General features: G+C 38.5%; 2 protein-coding genes across 2 annotated transcripts; both read left to right on the top strand.

Moving 5' to 3' along the window:
• Positions 1-66: 66 nt before the first annotated feature.
• Positions 67-2,627, top strand: LOC132703964 (kelch domain-containing protein 10 homolog). The gene is made up of 3 exons (XM_060673540.1): positions 67-955; positions 1,015-1,241; positions 2,148-2,627. The coding sequence occupies exons 1-3, from the start codon at positions 315-317 to the stop codon at positions 2,582-2,584; spliced, it is 1,305 nt and encodes a 434-aa protein (XP_060529523.1). The 5' UTR covers positions 67-314; the 3' UTR covers positions 2,585-2,627.
• Positions 2,628-4,775: 2,148 nt separating this feature from the next.
• LOC132702781 (uncharacterized) lies at positions 4,776-10,769 on the top strand. The gene is made up of 6 exons (XM_060671549.1): positions 4,776-4,850; positions 4,911-5,164; positions 8,137-8,619; positions 9,560-9,829; positions 10,118-10,282; positions 10,494-10,769. Exons 1-6 carry the CDS (start codon positions 4,811-4,813, stop codon positions 10,767-10,769), a joined length of 1,488 nt encoding a protein of 495 aa, XP_060527532.1. The 5' UTR covers positions 4,776-4,810.
• The last annotated feature ends 8 nt before the right edge of the window (positions 10,770-10,777 follow it).

Genomic DNA, 10,777 nt, shown 5'->3' with positions numbered 1-10,777 from the left:
ACGAATACGTTTTTCTGCGTTCTGTGCACTGAACCACAGTTAGTGGTCAGTGCTATAACCTTGTGTTTTTTATCTGCGGTTCAGTGGTAGTGTGGATCTTTTACGTGTTGGGTTTGTTTTCAAGTTCATGACTTTTTTGCGCGTTCTTGAAGGTAATCCAGTTTAATCGGCCGCAATTACGAAACGTTTAAGTTGCATCACGGTAACATCGGTGCCTCTCCGCTCCTATAACCTTCAAAGCGCGTTCAAATCGACTGTGCGAAGGCGAAAATGTTGTTCATTCGAGTGCGGCGCGTAGCCACGGACGATAATGAATGTTTCGCGGACGGTTATCCGCCCTCGTAAAGAAAATGCTCCAGCTGCTGTACCTAACGATATTAAACATGTATCGAAGTGTCGCGCCAAGACCAAACGTCGACGATCATTACAAATTCAAGCCGTTCGTGTACGAGAGGGTGGTGATTTCTAACACGGATATTTATCGGAAGGTGCCCCATCCGCGAAGCGGGCACCGCATAGGGGCGGATTCGAGCAATTTTTATTCTTTCGGCGGCTACAATCCGCTCATCCGCCGTGAAGAGTACCATTACGAGGACGACTCGTATATCGACTCTTACCCGTTGTTTCAAGAGCTGTGGAAATTTAATTACGCGTCGAGGCGCTGGACGAAGTTTCGCAACAGCGAGACCCTGCCCAGGGAGCTGGTATCCAACGCCGTAATACTGTATCGAAACTTGCTGATGATTTATGGGGGAACGGGCTCCCCTTTCGGCACGAGGTGCAGCAATCAGCTGTACGTGTGCAACATAAGCGATGAGGCGAGTCCGATGGTCGAGGTGAAAACCACCGGTCAGTTACCGCTGCCACAATACGGGCAGGCGATAGTTTACCATAATGATTATTTATATGCCATTGGAGGGACCACCGGTTTTTCCTACTCTTGTGATATTCATAGGTGAGCCCGATCGCTCGGGAGGCCGGATCGTACGTAAACATTTTCGCTCCCCTTTTAAGGTTAAATCTGCGCAGTTTTTCGTGGGAAGTCGTGTACATATGCAACGGCACCGGGGAGTTCGAACCCGAGGGAAGGTATCGCCACGAGGTGGGCTTCGACGGTAAAAATATCTATATATTGGCGGGCGGGACAGCCGATAGGGTGTTCGACCTGTCGGAAATTCCCACTTTCGATATGGAAAAGAGACAGTGGCTTAGACTGAGAACTCTGGAAGCCGGAGGTTACGGTAATCAATTAATACTTATCTTGAGTCTAGTGGGTAAGGCAAGCAGTGTTATAATCCAAATACGAATGAATTCATACTTACATGGACAGTAACAAAAATTAAATCAACTTTTTCAAAAACAAATTTTCAAAGGAATTCAGAATATGATAGAACATATATTTTATAACGTCTCGTCAACAACAACAACAAAAAAACCGTAAAAACAATGTAATATTACCTAAAAACTAATTTTAATAAAGCAAAACAGCTCTGCGCGATTTCTGTGGTGGATCTGTGTAATTAAAAAATACAATTTCTCTATGAAACTACTCCTAATTACCCCAAGAATTGTCACCATTTGAATTACAATAGATTAAAATTGTAATGTTATGCTCTTATTAAATGAAAGAGAATGAAATGAAAAATAAACTCAACTTATTCAAAAATAAATTTTGGAAGCAATGCAGAATATGATAAACATATATTTTATAACGTCTCGTCGACAACAACGAAAAAAAAAACACGTAAAAATAATGTAATATTACCTAAAAACTAATTTATTTTAATTATGCAATAGAGCCCTGTAAAAGGGTGGTTTCTGTAGTGGATTTATGTAATTAAAAAATATTAATACCTTAAGAATTGCCATCAAATACCGCTTGAACTTGAACAGGTTACAATCGTAAAGTTGTGATTTTATTAAATGAATTACTTCATAATTCCATGAAGGCAGCGACAAAAATAAAATCAACATTTTTAAAAATAAATAAGATTGTAAATATTGGAGGTAAAACAAAAACAACAAAAAAAAAACGTAAAAACAAGTGATCTAAACAAATCTTTGGTGAAATAAGTCCAGAACAAACTTCACGAATATAAAACTCTTAAGATAATAATATAAATAAATAAAAAAAAAAATGTATGTAGGGGTTCCGAGTCCTAGGAGATGCCACGGCGCGGTTCAGGTCGAGTCGGACGGCGATCTAAACGTTTTCGTCACGGGAGGCCAGGACGGCGAGAACATTTTCAACGACCTCTGGCGGTTGAATTTGAAAACGCTCCAGTGGACGTTTTTCGAACGGTGCGAGTTGCCCCGCCCCATGTACTTTCACGCGACCGCAGTCACGCCCGAGGGCAGACTGTACGTTTTCGGCGGCATCTACAGCGTCAACGATCAGGTGCACAGAAGCAACGCCGTGTATACGTCGTGGCTGTGCATACCGAAACTGAGCGAGATGTGTTGGCAGTCCGTGTTGCACTATAGTCCGCGCATACTCGACTATTCCAGCGACGACCTGATAAATGCCGGACTGCCGAAGCGTTTCGTGCACAGGCTAGATAGGAAGAAAGTGTGCGCTTACTGATTGAAACCGCTTTGGGAACAATAAACGCGTTTTTTTATTTATACTCGTTTGTTTATTTTGAAAGTTCCAAGAGAAAGTTCAATATAGAGGCCCTGCCTATGCTAGTAGTACAGGAACTCGTGAAGCAACTATGTAATAAAATTTTGAGGTCTGTTCAACATGCGCGCGCGAGATTTGAAATTTCGTTTTTAACCAATGGCTGCTCTAATTATAAATTCTGACGTTCGACCCATAAGGCCTTGCGGCTTTCAACAACCAACATGGCCGCTGGCAGGTCGTCAATGTTTGGATGCTGCATTTTTATGCCAGAATTTTCTCAAAATATGTCGAAAAAAGGAGTTAAGGTGTGAAAAGCGTTGTTAAAAAAATTAGCGACAAGTGAATGGTTAATATTATGCTGAATTACAGCATACGGATCGGCGTCTTTAATATAATTCTGTAAGTGGTTTGGCGTTTTGGTTCTTTAAGCCCCATAGACACGATACTAGCTATTTGTGCCCGCAAATCGGCTCAAACGGTTTGTTTTAATGAACTTATTGGTTTAACGTCCATTGAGAATTTAAATAAAGCCGAATTCACGGAATGTGACTAAAAGTGTGAATATAACTTTGAAGTACTAGATGTGGAAGTGGAAAAAATATTCAACAAGCACCTCATATAGACAGAATGCCGATTCTTTCATCGCAAGTCTAGTAATTGCAGAAAATTTCGCCTCCCAAATATATAATTATGAAAAGTACCAATTGACAATTTCATTAAACAACTGTAGGTATTGGAAAATGTAACCAGGAAAATTGAAAACTAGTATAAAACAAGCCAATAAGCAATTAGCCCTACATATAACAGAATTAACATTACCAAACCCTAAAAAGTGTAGTTAATTTTTTCGAAATTTTAAAAACATTTTGCTGTCAAAAATTGCATGGCGGCTACCGCAAAAAATTCCACGTTAAAAATATTTAACAGTAATGGTTAAATGCTAAAAATAGAAACTGCATTGTGTCTACCGGGCTTTAGATATTAGTATCAATTCACACAATAATTTAGCCATATTTTATTGCCATTTGGATTCAAATTGCCAAAACCAAAAAGAGGGAATCATAACTACCAAAAATGTAAACAACAATGTCGCAGACTGTTAGCATTCTCTGGCAATAGAATTCCTAGCTCGGCGTTGCCAATTATATTCGGATTTCAGAGACTGATTTTGCGTTCTTATGAAAATTAGTCAATTCGGTTAGTTGGGGGTGACGCATGGGCAACTTCTCTACGAAAATGTCATAGCCACCTGCGGCGCATCACTTTTTACCGCAATAGGGCCACTATATTGTCTTATAGCTATATGGTTTGGCCCGTTCAGTTGGTCTTCTTTATTTTTATTCGGCTTTCGGTTGGTAAAAACTCAAAAATATCTTTAGAATTTAAGTAACCTTAAGCACGTCTAATACTGGCAAAGACCGACACTTGTACTATGCACTGATACCACAAACAAATACAGTTCGATTCCTGTTTGAACTGTGATCGTTTATAACTAATTATAATTGGAAACAGGACAAGTGTGTTTAATTAATTACAGTGGATTCTGTACGGAGCGCACTAGGTATGTCTGCCATATGCAATGCATCCCATCGAATCATTCTGCATTACTTTTCAACGTTGGGCACATTAACTACTGACACTTGCCCATTATCACTACCCTATATTCAAAAATTTCATCGAAATGCCGCAAAAAATGTTAAAAGAGAGGAAACGAAAAATAATTACCAAAAATTTTTATTATTTATTTATTAAATTAAATAACGAGTGATTATTCAAACAAAACACATATATTTAAACGATACAAAATTAACATTGAACACTGTTACCGCTACTACGTTTTGGATCTATTTAATATTGAATTCTCAAATTGATAAAACTGTCAAATCGCTTTTGCGGAAAGATCGCAAAACTGACAAGGATGATTGTGAAAACGTCGTGACGTCATTGCCTGCGAATCACCGTGCCGTAATTTGAATAATTTCAATCCTATAACTTCCAGAAATTTATTTAGAAAATAAATCGCACGAAAACAATAATCCGTAATTTCCGCGTTGAAAGCCGTATAAACGTAAACGCCTAACAAGACGTAGCACGTGGCCAAAACACAATATATTTAAATTTAGATCTTCTAATTTTAAGTCAGATGCCGGCGCGACCTTTTTTTTTGCTTTTTACGCTGCTCGCGGAATGAACTCGGCCGGCTGGGTCGTGGATGACAACGACGAAGGTACATTAAACAGTTAAACGGTTAGAATTCGCGTTAATCGCTATAAAATTGCGCCTGCAGCAGTGTTCATCGACATATCACCGAACGAGGGCGAAGAAAACTTAGAAGGCGAGGCGGGGTCGAAATGGCCGCACCTTCCCGATTTGCTTTTGGAGCAGATTTTCTCGTATCTCAGCCTCAGGGAGCGTTATTACGCGAGCCTGGTGTGCGTAAACTGGAACCGGGCTTTTTACCTACCGTACGTCTGGAAAGAGTTCGTATTCACCGATACTACACTCACCAGAGCCAAATACAACTACTATTTAGGTTGGCAGGTAAGTGCAAAATCCAAAAGAGCTTACCAGATCTAGTTTTTGAGATAGACCATGACGTCCGTCTCTAATTAGTCCATATGGATTATCACTTTCGCACATCTTCTGAATATCCTTTAAATATTTTCCACTGTCGGATTTAACATAAAATGTTACAAAATTTAGACGCGATGTCTCCAAAGTATTACCAAAAGTTAATTTTAAGGATTCTAAGAACACGTTAGATTATTTGTAATGCTAGTTGAAGAATATCAGCAAATTAAAGTCAAACCGGTACAGTCACAATATAGTGAACTTGAATCGATGGCCTTATATTTTATTTATAATTATTTCTGAAAACAATTAAGCGACGTCACAGAATAAGAAGAATCGTTACTAACCAAAAACTAAAGTTCATATACTTTGGTTAAACCCTAACATCTTAAACCAACAATTCTCGTCATGTAGTAAGTACACATTACTAGTATAGTTCAAAAACTTTAATATTTCAATATATCTCAAAAGAACATTTTTAGTGATTGTTTTATTACTTATAGATTTCTATAGATTCTCGGATTTTCCGTTGGTAGAAGAAGGAGAATTGATTATACGCCACTGTTCCTTACATACTTGGATTCCAAAAGTTTTACAAGTCTGCCTTCCAAAATGACATCCAGAAGTGTGACATTTGTAGAGTTCAATGGATATCGACAAGCCTGTGGAAGTTTCTTTGAAAAAAAAAGGACGCTTTTGGATATCAAAGGAATTGTTAATCTTTGTGTGCCAAGAGAAACCCATCCTTGGGTGCTATTTGGACAGATTTAAGTATTTATTACAAAAACTAGATTTACATAAATCCTCACTACGATTCCCTAAATTTTCTGGAAAGCTAATTATCATTGATCTTGACCAAGTTTTCTTGTTTGAGGAAAATCAAATATACCATCTCGGAAGTAAGTTTTTTTTTTCTGTCGAAATCAAAGGTTCTCTTGAAGGCTAATTTTTACCCCCGTTGTCACAAAACAAGGATATTTTGTGTAATTACTCTGCTATCAATGTAAATTGTCCACTGATGTACTTCGTATTTAATTGTTTCAAAACCAGTGATATTGTTCTTTCAATAGAATAACCAAACTAAAAAGCTCCAATCATCTGGAGTGCATTCAGCCTAACCCATTTTCTCCAAGACTCATTTTATATCGTTACAGCTGGTATTCTGTACTTCCTAAACGGAAAGGCCAGCAGATCCTTATCTCTTTGATGCAGTAAATTCTTTTAATCTGGATGCAAGTAAATCGCCAGACTTCATTGAGACGTTCAGGGGTCTAATTTGTTCAGTTCTTCCTGCGAAGATCCAAGGTGTTGAGAGATTTTTGGACAACTTTTGATATGTGGTCAGCGATGTTTTGAATGTAAGGAAGGACCACAGTGGCTTTCGGCCTCATTGCTATTGGAAGGTTGTGGTGAAGTGTATTTTGTTATGGAACACTTAATTCCCCTAATGAGGAAATTATTAAAGAAAAGAGCAAATGCAAGGTGTTTTAATTCTGGGTTCAGTGATTTAAGGTATCAATCTGTGTGCGTAGGTAGAATGACCCAATCCTAGGTCTGATATTTCTATTTTTGCAGTTTCAAATCGAATGACGTTAGATAGATTCGATATTTGAAATGATTTCGTCTTTTGGGATAATACGTGGGCAAGGATACAATTGGAACCTACACAGTGTTTGGTAGTGGAGAAGTGGTTGGTGGTTTCAAGAGTGTTGATGTTAGTTTTCCAACATTTTGACTGTCTTTCTGGGGTTTTCAACTTTCTTATAAAACTAAAATTCTTGCGTGTATTCAATTCGTCTACCACAGAAAAACAATCGATGCAGGACGGTCCGAGAAGATTTGTAAATAGGATTTCGGTAGCCCCTTTTTTAAAAAAAGGTAACCCTGTATCTCAAAAACTAGAGCTGTGCACTTGTCGGATTTCTCGAGCCTTTTTGTCTGTTCATAGATATAAGAAAGTGACTAACTGATACGAATTAAGGAAAGACCCGGGAAAGCTGTAAGAATGAAATATGGCCGAACAGGTCCGTACTTTGCCTAGAATATAATTATTTGGGTTTTTGTTGGAAAGATACTAAACAATATTTATTTATTTATGTACGTATTTATGTTTAAATCTAAAATAAAATTACAAATTATTTTTATTACCTACTAAAATTACTTAAAATTATTCACATAATTTATCAGTATCACTATCGCTATCAAGTAAATAATTGGCCTTTGTTGTTCTCTGTAAATCCTAATTTTTTCTAGATATTCCAGTCGCCGTTTCCGAATTCTAAAAGATTCCATTAAAACTTGCCTTTTGTCAATTTTTTTAAATCTAAAACCCATGTGTTGAATACACTTCCCTAAGGTAGTTCTGCCACATTTAACACTGGTTTCATCTTTTTCAAGCCTCCTAATTAAGATATCTAATGTAGGCACGCTTTGTTCACCGTATAAGTGGTAAATTTTACGCCGTATTACATCTTGATCACTTTCATCTACACTCGAGAAAATGTCAGCATCGCTTCTTTTTTTCCTGGCTGAAATGAGAGTCAAATAAACATTGTTTATAACTTCCTTAGTCTTAATAGAATAGTGTTTTCTACATTTGGGCTGGAACATCTCCTGAGATACACTAGACTCGCATATATTTTGCATAATTCGCACACGATTCAACACACGCTGTATTACACACGAAATACGAATAATTACTAATAAACTTAAACTAAGTAATATACCAAACTAAAGAATATTAAACACAGGTAGGTATAAAATTATTTTCTATAATGGACCACAATTTTACCTGAATTTAAATTCCGAAATTTTAGGTAATAATCTTGTTGCATTGTATGTTAATGACCACCCTTGGATAATCCCATTCAAAGCAATTTCTTATATCTATGAACAGACCATACCCCGCGTAATCGACGTAACTCGACGTTTGAATGTCGTAGTACGTGCTGGACCACCTCAAGACATCACTTTGTCTTTCGACCATCGGCAAAAACATCAGAACTCTGATACTGAAACCGATGTACAATTTCACCAACGTATACGAGTTTATGAACATAGTCGCGTGGTTCATCGAACAATCCGCCAACGAGTCCATCAACAAAGAGATCGGCGACATCGGCAACAACATAACTCACTTGAAGTTCGTTTTCCCGTGCGATATGACGGAACGGGGAGACACGGAGCGTATGCAATTGTTCGGCACCGGTGGCAAACTGCTGGGCGGCCTCAAAAAACTGATGGGCAAACTCGAAGACCTGCACAAGCTCGAGCTCGTCGACCTGATGCTCGAGGCGAACGAGGCTAAATTTTTACTCGACGGAGTCTGCGATACGTGTCACCTAACCTTGCGCACTTTGAGGCTCGTCAACGCCACCAAATTGCACTATGAAATCTTACACGCCGGCGTATTCTTGAATTTATATGTGAGTAATATCCAATCAAACCACAATCAACAAAAAACAATAAACGCGAAAAAAACACAGACTATAAATAAACGGTTGGGCGAGGGTACCATGATCATTCGCCCATTACCGACGTAAGTCCTAGTTATGTTTTCATTTGACCACAGACCAACACGTAGTCGAGGTTTATAAACAACATTAAGGAACTTTCCCAGTTTTGTTTCTTTTATTAAAATGTGTTTATATATGAAAACACATTATACCAAATATGAACCCTTAAGTCGCAATACTTATTGCATAATAAATAATTAAATTTGGAATCGCCGCCGGGCATATTCAAACAAAGTAAAGTGTGACGTCAAACCGCAGTGAAGTACACGCACAGTACGTCAAGACTTACCAAATTTGCATCGTTAGTCTCGATTTTTATGCATTTTATGCAAACTACTCTTCCTTTTTGTACGGTTCTACTGTGAAAACTCCATATAATTTGTTTTTAAATTTTAATCTCTTATGAATCGGCACTGGTGTTTATAGAGTTCGTTCTAAACGGTATTCTATTTAAGTACTTAATGTACTTATTTTTAATAAGACTTATTAGTAGGGTTAGGTGTGACATTTAGCAGGATTTATTACTTAAAGGATATAAAAATGAGTTCATCTTTACTCTGCAAAAGGCGTTTTATAATGTAATTAGTACGTGTGGTCCCCAATTGAAGAGTCCTAAAATTTTCACAAAATTATTGAATTAAACAAAGCTCGCCCAATTTTCCGTTCCGAATGAAAAGGTAGGTTAGGATTTTCTGACGGGCGACTTTGTTTAATACGAGTTGTAAAGATAAAATATTTACTGCATTAATTGCATCTTATTGGTATTCTTTTAGTCTTAAGGCAGTTATTAAGGTGAGTAAAAAAACGGTTTGCTCAGAAATTACCTCAAAACGATTTAACCGTCACGTAGGAGCTGCACATAAGTCCTCAAAATTTGGGCGAAGATCTGGTCCAGCTGCTCGGCCAAACGAAACTCAAGCACCTGCACATTTTGCAAAACACTTATACGATGGACGACGTGTTCGTGCCTGCAGTGGCGGCGGCCGCGTGGAAAGCGATGCGCAAAATCAACCAGAAATTGAACGTTCACTTGGCGGTCGAGAGCAAAAGGCCGAAACGACTCGTATGGCAAGAGGGCGCTCCGGTCAGAAGCGTTTTATACGATTCGTCTCATATCGGGGTAAGGTCGTGGTCTGTGGTACACGCAGAAGAAGAGCTGTCGTTTTATGTGGTCCGTGCCTGTATCCATCAATGGACGTTATAATCATCTGTGTATATATTTCAGTTCTTTTATCTTACTTAATTACTTTTAATTAATATATGGCTCGTATAAGGACCGTCAATACTTTTTTTATTTTTTAGATCGATATCCGCGAGTGTTTTGTATTTGCTTCAGTTACGATTATGATGTCATCCGTTGATATTCACGCAGCGGTGTGTTTGTTTAAAACGAAAAATTTTCACGCAGATGTCGACGGAGATTTTGGTAAAACTCATCGATTACTACAAGTCCGATCTGAGAATTTACGGGCACCTCAGCATACCGAGGTTCCACATGCCCAAATCGTTTTTCGATAGGAATGATGGCAATTTGCTGCTGTTAGTCAGACAGTGCAGCTACCTGTCGACTTTGGTAAGCGAGTTTGCTTATTTATTTCGTGTAGTATACTTATCGTAAGTTATTTGCTTTTTTTAATAAGCACTATACTCTCAATAAAAAAACATACAAAATTATACAGGGTGTTATCGAAATTAGTATCGACGTTTCAATCGTTGAAACTGACGAGGTCTAAAGAGACGGATTTCGTCCAATTTACAGTTAAAAAGTGGCGAATTTGTTCCAGATCGTCACGGAAAAAGTGTCCACCGGTACGGTCCTGCTCGTAGCGTGCGCGGGGCGCAACCTGAAACGACTGCACGTGCGCGGCAACGGCACCATCTTGAAATGCGAGTGGACTCGCAATCCCGACTGGTCGGACGAATTCTACGCGTGGCTCAAATCGACCAGCAAGAGTTACGACGCGGTCGAGAAGGAAATCTCCCAGATTTTAGGTTACCGATGGCGTTTCCTCAGCGACAAGGAGTTCAAACGATTGAAATGCGACGTGCACGATTATTAAAACGCCAT

The sequence above is a fragment of the Cylas formicarius genome, unplaced genomic scaffold, assembly GCF_029955315.1.
Source record: "Cylas formicarius isolate icCylForm1 unplaced genomic scaffold, icCylForm1.1 PGA_scaffold_6__28_contigs__length_40554024, whole genome shotgun sequence".
NCBI lineage: Eukaryota > Metazoa > Arthropoda > Insecta > Coleoptera > Brentidae > Cylas > Cylas formicarius.
The sequence above is the reverse complement of the archived record's forward strand: the minus strand, read 5'-3'. Positions and strand labels throughout refer to the sequence as shown.